The following is a 15,235-nucleotide window of genomic DNA, read 5'->3' on the forward strand; positions in this document are numbered from 1 at the left end:
AGATGCAGAAAAAACTTTTGACAAAGCCCAACACACATTCATGATAAAAACTTTACGGAAAATAGGAATTGATGCTATTTACCTCAATCTGATCAAAGCCATCTATGAAAAATCAACAGCCAACATCATACTAAATGAACAAAAACTAAATGCTCTCACTTTAAAATGAGAAACAAGACAAGGATGTCCACTATCATCACTCCTTTTCAACACAGTTCTGGAAATATTAGCCAGAGCAATTAGACAAAAGAGAGATATAAAAGGAATAAGATTAGGCAAGGAAGAAGTGAAATTATCATTATTTGCAGATGACAGGATACTGTGCATAGAAGACCCCAAAAACTCCACCAAAAGACTTATGGATTTAACAACCAAATTCAGTAGTGTAGCTGGATACAAAGTGAACACTCAAAAATCAATAACATTGCTATACACAAACAACAAATTCACTGAGAGAGAAATTAGGGAAACCACAACTTTCACAATAGCATTCAAAAAATGAAATACTTAGGAATCAGTATAACAAAGGAAGTAAAAGATCTATATGGTGAAAATTACAATATTCTGAAAAAAGAGATTGAAGAGGATATCAGAAAATGGAAAGATATTCTTGCTCATGGAGAGGAAAAACCAACATTGTGAAAATGGCCATATTCCCAAAACTGTTACATAGATTCAATGCAATCCCAATCAAATACCATTAGTATCTCTAACAGATCTAGAGAAAACAATCCTAAAATTCATTTGGAACCAGAAGAGACATAGAATAGCAAAGGCTATCCTGGGCAACAAAGGTAAGGCAGGAGGTATCACAATCCCTGACTTGAGATTATACTACAAAGCTGTTGTGATAAAATTAACATGGTACTGGCAAAAAAAAAAAAAAAGCAGACCTGAGGACTAATGGAATAGACTGGAAGATGCAGCCACAACTATAAACACACCTGGCCACCTTATCCTTGAAAAAGGGGCCAAACGTTCACTGGAAGAAATAGAGCCTCTTGAACAAATGGTGCTGAAAAAACTGGCTTTCCACATGCTGAAATCTAAAACTAGACCCAGGTCTATCACCATACACTAAAGTACAGTCAAAATGCATCAAAGATCTAAATATTAAAACAGAAACAATCTACTGGAGGAGAAAGTAGGTAGAAATATTGAAGACATAAGGGTAGGCAGAGAGTTCATGAACAAAAACCAAACTGCACAGGAAATACTTCAAAGAATCAACAACTGGGATCTCATATTAAAAAGATTTTTGCACACTGAAAGAAATCACCAACAGAGTGAAAAGGAAACCCCCAAATTGGGAAAAAAATTTAACCACCTGTCTCTCAGACAAAGGACTTCTATCTAGAACATATAAAGACCTGAAAAAAATGAGGCCACCCAAATTCAAAGACCCAATCCAAAAACATGAATCTGAGATGAATACACATTTCTCAGATGAAGAAATACAAATGGCAAATAAATATATGAAAAAATGTTCAACATCATTGATCATTCAAGATATGCAAATTAAAATAACACTGAAATTCCATTTCACCCTGGAAAAAATGGCTGTCATCCAAAAATCAACTAATAACAAATGCTGATTGGGCAGTGGGGAAAAAGGACCCCTTCTCCACTGTTGGTGGCAGTATAGACTGGTACAACCATTGTGGAAATCAGCATGGAGTTTCCTCAAGAAATTAGGATCAAAGGTCCCATTTGACCCAACTATTCCCCTTCTGGGTATTTTCCCAGAAGAACTGAAAACATCATACCCAGCAATATATGTGCCCCCATGTTTATAGTAGCATGATTTGTCAAAGCTAAATCTTGGAAGCAACCCAAATACCCATTAACTGAGGAATCATTAAAAAAGTTCTGGTACATTTATATAATGGAGCATTACTCAGCTATAAAGAAAGATAAACTTGGACTTTTATAGGTAAATGGGTGCAACTAGAGACCATACTCATAAATGAAATAAATCACATTCACATGTGAAAACATTGTATTGTCTCCCTAGTGTGAGAAACTCAAAGAGTAAATAAAATACAAACGGTACCATAGATATCGTGAAAGGGAAAAAAACTGCCCAAAGGCAAAAAACAATATATATGTATAAATACACACAAGATAGCTAAGCTAATTGTATTACTAATTTCTATTAGTTTATTTAAAAGAACAGTTAGAGCTTATATTTTTTGATCAATTTTTCATGCCTATGTCTGGTAATCTGAGCAACTACTTTGAAGTAAAAATATGCAATGTAACAACCATTGTTAATTTCCTATCACCTTGTTTGGAAATTCTGTATCATTTTTTTCTCTTTAAAATAAAAAAATTCTATATACCAATAATGAATTTACCAAGAAAGAAATCAGAACAATTTCATTCACATAGCTTCAAAAATTAAAATACCTAAGCGTCAACCTAACTGAGGAGGTAGAAGAGCTCCACAGCGAAAATTACAAAATGCCGAAGAAACAAACTGAAGAAGACTTTAAAGATGGAAAGACCTCCCATGCTCGCGAATCGGGGGAGAACTAATACTGTCAACGCGGTCATAGTATCAAAAGCGATCTACAAATTCAATGCAATCTCCATGAAAAGTACAATAACTTTCTTCACAGACCTAGAAAAACAATCCTACAATTCATGTGGAAATAAAAATGACCCAGAATAGCCAAAGCAGTTATAAGCAATAAAGCAATCCTGGAGGCATCACAACACCCTATTTCAAATTATAATATAAAGCCACAACAAGTAAAACAAAACAAAAGAACAGCCAGCATGGTACTGGCACAAAAACAGACAAGTGGAACAACGGAATACTATAGAGAACACAGGAAAAAGCCCGTATAACTACAGCCACCTAATTTTTGACAAAAGAGCCCAAAACATGCTTTGGAGAAAACAGTCTTTTTAACAAACAGTGTTGAAAAACTAGATATCGCCTTGGAGAAGACTGAAACTAGGTCCCTCTCAGCCTATACTAAAATCAACTCCAAATGGATCTAAGGCCTGGGTATAAGACCTGAAGCTTGAAACTGCTAGAAGAGAACAAGAGAAACACTTGAAGCTATAGGCACAAGCAAAAACTTTCTTTTTTTTTTTCCTAGCACTGGGAATCAAACTCAGGACCTTGCACTTGCCAGGCAAGCACTGTAGCACTGAGCTATATCCCTGGCCTCCTGGCAAGGACTTCCTGAACGCAGTCCAACAGCACAAAATACAACAGCAAGAATCAACAAATGGGACTACATTAAATTAAGAAGTTTTTTGCACAGCAAAGAAAACAATGGAGAGAAAAACCTTTCCCGGCTACTCTTCCAACAGAGGATTAATATCTATTATATACAAAAATGCAAAAAAATTAACATCAAATTATTGTATAGTCCAATTAATAAGTGGACATATAAATTGAACAGACACTTCTCAAAAGAAGTAGTACAAATAGCCAAGAAGTATAAGAAAATGTGTTCACAGTCTTTAGCCACTAGGGAAATGCAAATCAAAATGCTGAGATTCCATCTAACTCCAGTCAGAGTGGCTATCATCAAGAATACAAAAACAACAAATGCTGTCAAGGATGTGGGGAAAGGGAACCCGTCTGTACGGATGAGGGAGATGTAAATTAGTGCTGCCAATATGGAATTCCATAGGGAGGTTACTCAAGAAACTAAAAATAGAATTACTATATGGTCCAGCTATACCTCACCTCAACAAACGTACGAAGGAATTAAGGTCAGCACACTCCAGGGACACCTGCCTACCCATATGTATTACAGTGCAATGCAGAACAGCCAAGATACGGTATCGTTGTGAATGCTCATCGACAGGTTAGTGGATAAAGAAAATGTAAGACACATAGAGATGTACTATTCAGCCATAAAAGAGAAAGAAATCATGTCACTGACAAGGAAATGAATGGAACCGGAGATCATGTTAACTAAAATAAGCCAGACTCAGACAGGAACTACAGGTTTTCCTTGATATGCGAAATAGAAAAGTGGCATGCATGCAGAAGGGAGACTATTATTTGACAAAAGGAAGGTAATAAGGATGGAGGGTAGAAGGAAGGATAACAGAGGAAATGGATGCAATCAAAATATATGCAAGTATGAAAATACCACACTGACACTCAGTTACTAGGCACTAATAAAGATGTCTTAAAAACTGTGTGGCCATCCGTAAATTACTACCTTAACCACTACGTAATGTTCAAAATCTCCTAGCTAAAACATAAAAATAACAATGTCACCTCATAAGGATGATGAGGTAAGTATGATAATGTATGAAAAGCACTTAAAAAAGAATTATATCGTAAAGCCTCAAAGTCATATTCATATTAATAAAATCATTATTATTAAAGACAATAGAAACCAGCAAGCAGGAATCACAGCATCTTAGTTCCTTAAATTCTGTCTCACTTTCTGTTCCCCCAACATCACGGGAAGGCAACTGCAGGTGGCAATTTGAGCTTTTCCAGCTCCTAAACACCTATACAAATCTGCTTCTTTGTCTTAACTAAAATCTGATTTCTTTTAAGAAACACTGCTTCTTTGCACAACCATCTTAAGTGAAGTCTGCTCATCCTCCCATACTCCACATGCAATAGGGTCAGGAAATAGATGGTCATTCTGCTAGCTTCCAGGGGCTGTCAGGCTATTTTAGTTCTACTTCCACATAAACTTCATCATTCTCCTTATTTTTCAGGCCTCTCATTCAACTATGACACTCCCCAAAACCAGTATCTATTACATTTCTATAATTTTTTAAAATTAGTATATGCATGGAATACATAATATATTCTCTGTGGGGTACTGAGATATATGTGTATATCTCACATCTTGATCTTTTTTACTGTTCCTTCCATTATCTATTATGTACATTCTGATCGCTCCTTCACGTTTGCTGAGTATTTTGGCATCTTAATCATAATCCTCCCTCCATCCTAAGTCCCATTACCATCCAACAACAATAAGGGAGATCCTAGAGTCTTAGAGCACTTTAACCTTTTAACTCCAAAGAGCTTTCACTTCCTTTCCAGTGCCATCTGTGCCAATGGCTATGCTTAATCCACATCATTCCTTAGAACTTCCTGATCTACCTCTAAGATCTACAAGATCAAACACTGCCCATAATTCCTTGGTGCATACACTGAAGGAAAGCACAGAACTCTATTCACACAGCCTATTCTCTCAACACCTCCAAATTCTGAAAAAAAAAAAAGCCTAGGCACAGTGACCAACTTTATCAGTAACAGAGTTCCCTGAAAAGCCCAGTTCGCAGATGCCAGCCAAACTTGCAAGCTTGTTCACACAAACATAGCAGCTTCGGCCATGCCACATTAGCTCTTTCTTACTCAGGTGTCCCTGTCTAACTCTTCCTCTAAATTATGGGCCTTATACTGCACTGTTCAGCAATGACAGCTCCCTAATCTTTGTGAGTATTTCCCAGATCAGGTCCCTAACCTGCATCTACTTTCCTTGGTTTAATAACTCAATGGTTCAGTTTCAAAAGTTTTCCTTTTCCTCCTTATAAAAAGTAACTACCCTAGGGGCTGAGGATTTAGCTCAGCGGCACAGCGCCTGCCTGGCAAGCACAAGGTCATGGGTTTGGTTCCCGGTACTGGGAAGCCCCCCCAACCCCCCCCCCCAAAGTACCTATCCTAAACACCAGTCTTTCTCTTTGATTTCAAAATAACAACCACTTAATAAGCACACACCATATTCCTAATGACTACATTATATGCTAGACAAGTTATTGTCTTTGATGCTGATAACTCTTATGAAAACTTGAAACTTGATGTTATTAGCTTCATTTTAAATATGAGGAAAGCAGAATGGCTTAGGGAGGTCATCCAGATGTTAACTGGGAGAACTGCAAACCCATACCTGCCTACTCCATAGCCCATGCCGTTTTCTCTTTCTGTGCAGCAAAATTACTCTAATTAGTAATGTAATATGTATGTTAATGGTAGTTATGTTACTTGACCCAAATAACATATTGAGATTTCAACAGAAAATTATTAAACGTTTTCTTAATCTAGAAGTGATAGATATGTCACATCCTAGGGCAGGCTGGGTACTGACAATCTGAAGTACTTCCTACTTCTTTGTGCTCAAAAATAATTATGCATTTGTCTCCCTAAATATTGATTTATGATGAGTTTTCCCCCTGGAAGTGTTTATTAAAGAAACAGTTATCCAAACACTCATGCAGATAAATTACCAGGGGTGTTACATTTTAAACATATGCATTTGCCAAACAAAATGTATGGTAAATCTGCCAAGTACCATCTGCACTGATTTTAGTCTTCTTTTTAACTTTTAAATAAAGGTAGAAGTCAATACTATAAAAATTGTTCTACCAAAATGCACATGAAAAATATTTTATTTAACAAAAAGTAAAGACAGATGATGAGGAATGTCTATCAAGGAGCTGCAGATATATGAGAAATCCTATAATAATAGAAACCAGTTCACTTTAAATAGAGTCCCATCTGAGTTCTGTATATTAAAAATTATATACAGAATATTCCTATATGAAAATTTGTTAAAGCAATAGCTAACTTTGTATAAAGCCCAGCAAACAAAAACAAAATTTAGAAGTATTTTAATAGACCCCTTTTCTATAAAAAGCCTTTTTTCCCTTACATTATAGAAGCTGTCAACTTCTAATCAAAATCAAGTTTTGCCTACCTGTCAATAGATCAATCCCAATAGGTTAACCAGAAATTAGCAGGATCAGAACAAAATGAAACTCAAAGAAATTCATTCAGTAAAAGTAAATTTAATAGTGACAAATAACCCAGTACTTACCTTCTAACCTGGAGGTATCACGCATATTCTTTACACATTTTGCAAATTCTTCAAATTGTACTTTGTCACCTTCTGTGAGAGAATTTTTTTTATTTTAAAGAAAATAAAAAGTAAGAAAAAAAACAATAAAAATGATACAGAATTTCAAAACAAGATGATAGGAAATTAACAATGGTTATTGCATTGCATATTGCTATCTTCAAAGTGGTTGTTCAGATTATCTATATAAGCATACAAAATTGATCAAACAATTAAGTATTAACTGTTCCTTTTAATAACCAATAGAAATTAGCAGTACAATTATCTTAGCTATCTTGTATGTGTGTGTCTCTCTATATATTTTTTTCCTTCCTTCTTTTCTTCTTTCCCCCATCCCAGTTGTTCTTTCCTTTTGAGCAGTTTCTTTCCTGAGAAAAATACTTTCAATAGGTCAGCTTCACTAAGCAAAAGCCAGATTCACTGAAGCAATTCATATACATTTAGACTATTTGATGTACTCATAAGAATATTTCCTCTTAATATTTGAGTAAACAAAAGGTTAATATTACAAAATGAATAAATGTTTATAATGTATAAGTTCTCAATTTCCATCAGTCAAAAGAAACTCTATAATCCATATTCCTAAAATATAAAACTAAAATAAAGTCCTAGACAAAACTAAGAAATGGACTTCAGACTTAGTTTAAATTTTCAACAATTTAACAATAAAATATCTATGCCAGATAAATTTGAAGATAACTGTTAGTGTCCAATGGTTTTACGACCATGTCTGACAAATAATTACTAATAATTTTTACACAAGAATGCAAAACTATGAGATTACAAAGTGACAAACACAGAGGACGGAAGCAGATGTGTTTTCCGAGTTCAGAACATGGGAGCACTGTTCAAGAGGTACAGTTATTGCAGTTTAATATCACAACTGAATCAGAAGTTGTCCCAAGCAGTGTTATTATAAAATCTGAATAGATCTTTTAATATTTCCTAATCATTCCCTCTGTGCTCACTCTGTTATATTGCTTTCCAGTAACATGCTACAGAAAATGAAGGTACTCAATGCATATTCAATTAATTTAGAGTTGCATATTAATATTTTTATAGAACAGCCAAACAATCTGAACTTTATACTTCCTAAATGGATATATTAGTATTTCAATAGTTAGAACACTAATAGCTCACTAAGCCTTGAAACTATAAAATTTCTAGGAGAAAACATAAAAGAAAGGCTCTACAGCATTTAGTCTAGGCAGAGATGTCTTAAATATGCCCCCAAAGCACAATCAACCAAAGCAAAAATAAGCAAAGGGAATTGCATCGAACTAAAAAGCTACTTCAGGGCAAAGACATAATAGAATGAGGAAACAACCCATGAACTGAGAGAAATATTTGTATATCATAAATCAGATAACACACTACTACCTAAAGTATACAAAGAATTCAAAGTCCTTAATAGCAAGAAAAAAACCACTTTTTTCAGAATAGGAAAATACTTTGAATAGACATTTCTCAGAAAAAGACATACAAATGGACAACAGAAAAAAATGTTCCATATCTTTAATTGTCTGATGAATGGAATTAAAACCACAATGAGCTATCACCGCATACTTATTAAACTGGCTATTAAAAAAAAACAAGACAAAGTCATAATTACACGTCTCTTAATTTTAGTATTTGGAATACCTACCACGAACTGTTGCTAATTTCAGTGCATCTAGGAACTCATCTTTTTTTAAATTATTATTCAAACTGGACAGAGTGTTCCACAGGTTAGAAACACTTATCTCTTCCTTGACGATATTGTGGAGGTTTTCAATAGTATCAGGCAATGCTAAAGGGTGAATAAAAACACAAGTTTTATAACATGCTTATCCAAGAAGTTAACAAAGGAAACTTTTGTTTAGAATAGTGAAAAATTGAGGACTTTGTGATTTAAAAGAATAAGAAATATAAATGAACAGCTAATTTTTAAGTATTAAAACAATAATATTTCAATATGACTTTGAGGATTCTGAAATATTCAAGGACTATCGTACCCTCATAATCATTATAAAGACTAATTTTCCATAAACTTCAGATTTACAAAAGTCTGAATTAACAAAAATTTCCAACTGAGAAAAAAATGACTCAAATAGTTTTTATTGTATAGCTTCACCAAAAATTCTCCATGCTTCCTTCTTCCTTTTCAGTCTATCACTACAGACAACGGTAAGAGGTTTTGTTTTTATCAGAATTTCAATATAAAACCTCTGTAGCATTTTAAATAGAATAAAGAAATCTTCTTACAAAATTATGAAAAGATCATTCAATTGCTTTATAGAAAACAGATTCTCTGGAAGACGACAGGAAGATAGTGCGATCGTCCAGAGAGAAAAGATAACACTGGCTTTGACAACAGTAACAGTGATGAAGAGAATGAGAGGTGGATAAATTAATGACGTATTTTAAGAATAATATTGAGAATATTTAATAACAAATTGAGCGGAAGGAAAGATGAGGAGGTTGGGCCATAAACTCCTAGGTTTGTGCTGTCCAGTCTGGCAGAGAGTGATGTCAAAGACTGCGGAAAGAATAAGGTTTCTGGGGAACACATTAAGTTTAATGTAAGCTAGAAGTCCAAAAGATATAGGTATCATTTAAAACAGTAAAATTATTTTGGAAGAGCCTTAAATAATGGAAACGAGAACAGAGGCTGGTATTGTGCTAATATTTAAAGTTAACTATAAAAAGCAGCAGCCAGTAAACAACAACACAAAGGAAGAGCTTATAAAGTGGGAGGGAAACTAGGATATAACAGTGTTACAGAAAACAAGAGTGATTTTAAAGATGAAACATGTACTAACAGTTGCTAGAGCTGGACTGTAATCCTGCTTCTACTTAGGAGACTAAAACAGGAGGATATCAAGTTTGAGGCCAGCCTGTGTAATGTAGGGAGCCCCTGGCTCAAACTGAAAATAGAAAGGGTTGAGGATACAGCACACTGATAGAGAATTTGTTCAGCATAAGGCCCTGAGTTTAACATCACTGCACTGAAAAAAAGAAAAAATTGTCCAAGAACTGATAATATAGTAGACTAACAACGGCCAGATTTGTTTCCACTTCCACCTCAAAACAAATTTTACACCAAGTTTTAAAATACCAATAAAAATATTTGGTGCAGGCCTAGAGTCTCAGCATTGAGGAGGATAAGGTAGAAGAACTGCTTGAGCTCAGGGATTCAACACCAGTTTGGGCAACATAGTGAGACCCCCTCCTAAGCAAACAAAAAATTTGGTAATGAATTAGATGAGGGGAGTAGGAGCAGTGAAGCTAGGGCCATACAGAAGAGAAGGAAGATTAGGAATGACTATAAGTTATGTGTAGTCAGGATGCTAAGTTCAAAACAAAGGAAAAACTACAAATGCCAAAAATGGGGGAAAAATTAACTGGGTATATGCTTAAGCTGATCCCACCATAACTATACGGTATACAATGTGCAAATTGAGGGCAAATTCTGCCTGAGTTCTAATCTCAATACTACCAAATACCTGTTGTGTAACAATAGGTAGGCTTTTTTTCCTCAAAAACTTCCATGCCTAGGTTTGCTCATCTACAAACACAACAAAAAACTGGTACGAGCATTCATGGCGGTCAGTGTTTAGAATATCACTGATGTATCATAAGCACCCAATAAATATAACAATAATAATAGGAAATATTTTTCTCTGGTGCAAACACATCTAGAGTTGTAATTGAGATGTCTACATAAAGCCAAAACCCTAGAAAGTCTTTCTATCTGAAAAAAAAAAAAAAGGATTAAAAACCCCTTGGCTGCCTTCTTTTTAGGAATTGAAGAGAAAAGCTTGAGCTCTCCCTCCAAAACAATATTTCCCATGATAATCTAAAGCCCAAGACCACCATCTGTGAATGTCACATTTCAAATAAATTCACATAATATATAAATTCCAAACTAGGGAACTAGCATAAAAGTGGCATAGTTGATCCTCAAGAGAAAAAAATCAGACCTCAATTTCACCTGATATATTAAAAAAATTTTCAGGAAAATTAAAGATTTGCATACAATTTTTTTTTAAACTTTAGGAGAACCTAAAAAAAACTTTAGGAGAAAATATCCTTTTTTTTCCCCTCTCGATATTGGGGATCAAACCCGGGGCCTTGCACTTAGTGGCCAAGCACTCTACTACTGGGTTACATCCCCAGCCATCATTACTATTATTGTTATTTTTTTATTTTGAACAGGATTCCCCCAAATTGCTGAGACTGGTCTCAAATTTATCTCAATTCTTGCATCAGCCTCCCAAGTAGCTGGGATTACAAATGTGGACCACTACAACCAGAAGGAAATATCTTACTATTCTCACAACTGAGATAGGCTTCTATCTTCAATATGAAGGCAAAGTTATCTGCCAAAAGATGCAAGAACTGGGGCAAAATTGGAAATTTGAGAATATAAGGATTTTAAGTACAAGAACAGGAGGATGATCTAACTATAGAATAAGTGAATAATTCTTGTATAGTGGTGAGGGCTAGAAAACATTGATGACCAAGATTTTACAGCAGCACTCTGAACAATCTGCTCACCTGTGTGATTTTGTTCAGAAATTCTGTCAGCCACAAGAAGAAAGGTAAATGGGTTCATTCAGGATTGGTGAATGGGTGCAAAAAAAGTGCACAGGTGCAATGAAAGTAGGGAAGCAAGAGAGTTGAAGGTATTAAGTAAACACATATTATAAAATTTAAACTGGGTAAGGAGGAAAAGTGGTAACAGGAGACTGATGAGCAAGGAAAAAGTGATAGGGTAAATGGACAGAAAGTCCCAATGAAGTATTCAAAACTGATAAAGAGGATATGCCCTGAGCAACCTGATGCAAAAAGAGAAAAGAAGTAAACATAATTACATAATATAAAGAATTAGACAGAAAACATAACTAAAGATATGAAAAAACATACTATACAACTCTATAGTAAATAAAACTTGAATTTTTCATGAAATTAGAATTTTCAGGAAAAATAGTGATGAACAATGTAAATAATCCCTTCATCTTTATATACTGTGTAATCTTAAACAGTAAGCAAATCTACTCACAAGGCCAAAATGTTAATTAAAATCCATTACCCAATATGCAAGCATTAAATAACACAGTGCTATTTATAATTTTTAAAGTACTAACTTCACTCCTTTAAAAATATACATAACTACCTTTTTCCCCCTTTTCTCCCAGTGCTGGGACTCAAACCTAGAGTTTTGTGTCTGCTCACATGTTATACCACAGAGATCCATCTCTAGACACTTAAGTTTTTATGATGAGCTCCACAGTGACATAGACTACCTTTTTCATAGTAGCACACTTACAGCTCAACATATATATATATATGGCTCATAAATGTTATTGAACAACTTGGAAGATGGAAAGAAATGCTGAGAAACAGAGCTGAAACTAGAAATTCTGTGCATCAGTACTCAAACACTGAATGGCATCAACGTTCCCACAATGAGAAGACATTTTTTGCCTCGTTATCTGTCAGACAGCTCTTTTAGTATCTCACAACTATATCTTTTAAAGTCCGTCAAACCATTCGATCTATAAAATGCACAAGACATGATGTTCTTACATAATTTTTCAGAGAAGCATTCCGTGTTGTTCATCATGGTACTAACGAATTCTTTAAAATTTACTTTTTGTGTTTCTAAAGGGAAAAGAAACAAATTGTCTTCTTTATCTTTAAATACTAAATTATTATAATAAATATTGAATTACATAAAGTAATATATGCAGGAATATACAATTATATACATCACATAACAAAATACTAGCCACTGAAAAATGTGTAGGTAAAAGGGAAGAAGCAATTTAATTTAGAGGCAAAAATTAAACACTCAAAAGCACCAGGAAAATTGACCCAAATCCTTTTACTACTTTACCAGTGTACAATATTTTAAATGTATAGGTATATAGTATCTCATAATGTGTCCTAATGTGTGTACATGAACACGTTTGAGAGGTCTTTATCCTGTCTTATGGTCATTTTCTCTACCCCTGTGCCCCTCTCACAGTATACACATCGACACACATGTTTGAGAGCTTTTTAGCTATTCTTAACTTCGCTTTTTCATAGAAATATTAGAATCAGTCTATTTTTAAAACCAGGCTTTTATTAGGTTGCTTTAGTTAATGAGATAACTCCGGAATTGACAATCTAGTCTATGACCATCCTTCAACATCCCCAGATATCCTCTGATCTAGGAGGCTCAGTAGGGTTGGGCATACTTAGCACCTGAGTTAAACAAAATGACCTTTTGAAATCTCGAATCTATGGAAGTGTGATATATTCCCATTTTCTATACTATCCTTAATATGTCAACAAAGTCTTATTTTTTTAATACATATTTTGTACAACTTGGGTTGGATTTTTTTATTTCTCTTTTACTTCTTATTATGGAAATATTTAAATATCTACAAAATAAAAAAAATATAACAGCAACAATTATAAACTTGCAGCCATTTTTATTTTATATCAACTTACAGCCCACTTATACATCTAGCCTACTTTCACCTTCCCTTTGGGAAAGTTGCTGTTCATCTGAACGGGCTGGTACCTCAATCTGGTAACCCTTCATTGTGGACTGTGGGCTTTGACTATTAATAATAAAGCAAGCTTTGTTGCCCAACTTAGTGCCTTGTGTCCTAACACCTACCTTGTCAGATAACAAGATCAGAAACTTATCACTTTTACTTTCGCTTAGAAAAAAATGTCTGAGATTATTAATAATAGTATTTCTAAATAATGGTATTTTGAGTGTTTGTTATATTTCCGAGTACTTTTATAATTTTTACTGGTATAATTTTAAAATACTTTACACTAATAAAAATGGAGTAATTATTCTGAGAAAAACAATCACAAACTGACCCTCCCTCCTAGTGTGTCATCCTCTTTGCCTGAAAATGTACCACTTACCATCAGCTTCAGTCAACCCTACGATCTTCTCAAGTTCTGGTTTAGAAAGGTAAATTCCAAAATTCTGAAGACAAGTATTTAGATCTTCAAAATCAACATTTTCATCTTTAATTTTATCAATGGCTTTAACAACATCTGTCAACACTAAAAAGAAAACAGTGTACTAATACATATTAAATATAATTCAAAGTGAAAATACCAGTAATAAATTTTACTTGTAATACTAAATTAGCAAAAATGTAAGTCCCTTCAGAAATGTTATATACTCAAAGCATAACTAGCGTCTTTAATACTATAAATTAATGTTTTAAAGTCAGAGTTAAACATTATACTCTATTTTGCTGTATTGTCTCTGTACTGAGAAATGAGAACTGAACTGCACTGACAATATCACAAATAAAAATATCTAGGCATAAAGTTATTACAAAAAGTTTCCTCTTAATTTGATAAGTTAAAGTTCCCTCATAATTTATCTCTCACTAGTAGAGTGGTAAATTGAGAGATAGTCTTGTGGCAATCTATAGTTTGGTTCTTGATAAATTCAGTTTAATTAATCTATAAGTATAAATATTACTTCTCAGAAATAATGATCCTGTGTATCTTTTTATAACAGTGTAGAACTTATACTTCACAAATTTGGGCAGTCTTCTATTGTGTTTACACTGATGAATTTATACCACAATGGAATCATTATAAAAAGAAATGTAGGTACTGTATAGAGAAGCAAGGGAGTTGATAGGCTAATTGGAATTCATGTTTTAAGAAAAACGTCAAAGTAGAGATGATGCTTTAAATTATTTGAATAAAAAATATGAGATGAAAAATAGAGTACATATATGCATACATGCATATGCTAGCACAGATTAAACTTGCAAAAGTCTTCTTGAATAAACAAGGTAGGTAAGGAAGGAAACTCGGTAATAGCATCAAAATAATTGTCAATAATTAATCTGCTTCATGAAGTCACTATGGATTTGTTATGGATTTCTGAGCAAATACATGGTGACCAAAGTGATGTCTGAGTCAGAGAATCCTTAAGGTATTTCCTTAAAATACGGTGTTTACATGTAAATATGTGGAGTAAGGTATGTCCTCATGAAAGAAATTCTCATCTAAAATTCTTTCATTTAAGTGAAATTCTCATTTAAAAGTTAAAAGTTCTTGTAATTTTAAAGGTAAAAATAGCAAGTCATTTTGAAGCAGGTTTAGAAGAATAGAAAATCATTTCCACCCATCCTTACAGAAACAAAAAAATTCTTTTTTTATTGAAAAAAGGTTGGTCAGAATTTCATAACAAAATAATGGAAGAATAACAATAGTTAATAAATTGCATATGGTCATCTTCAAAGTAGTTACTCAGAGTACAAGATATGGCATAAAAATTTCTCCAGTTGATATTAGCATGAACCTTTCTTTTCAAAAATGAACATTTTCACTAACAGCATAGCCAACTTGCATTTTTCTCT

At 33.9% G+C, this 15,235-nt stretch overlaps 1 protein-coding gene across 1 annotated transcript in view; it reads right to left on the reverse strand.

Moving 5' to 3' along the window:
• Efcab3 (EF-hand calcium binding domain 3) overlaps positions 1-15,235 on the reverse strand; it is a 494,429-nt gene that overhangs the window by 399,425 nt on the left and 79,769 nt on the right. Inside the window, exons 17-20 of the mRNA XM_005402243.2 lie at positions 13,770-13,913; positions 12,426-12,500; positions 8,500-8,643; positions 6,816-6,887 (exon numbers count right to left, since the gene is read on the reverse strand). Of these exons, the coding sequence (XP_005402300.2) occupies positions 6,816-6,887; positions 8,500-8,643; positions 12,426-12,500; positions 13,770-13,913 (435 nt within the window). The remainder of the gene's footprint in view (positions 1-6,815; positions 6,888-8,499; positions 8,644-12,425; positions 12,501-13,769; positions 13,914-15,235) is intronic.

The sequence above is a fragment of the Chinchilla lanigera genome, unplaced genomic scaffold (assembly GCF_000276665.1).
Source record: "Chinchilla lanigera isolate Chin_1 unplaced genomic scaffold, ChiLan1.0 scaffold00077, whole genome shotgun sequence".
Taxonomy (NCBI): domain Eukaryota; kingdom Metazoa; phylum Chordata; class Mammalia; order Rodentia; family Chinchillidae; genus Chinchilla; species Chinchilla lanigera.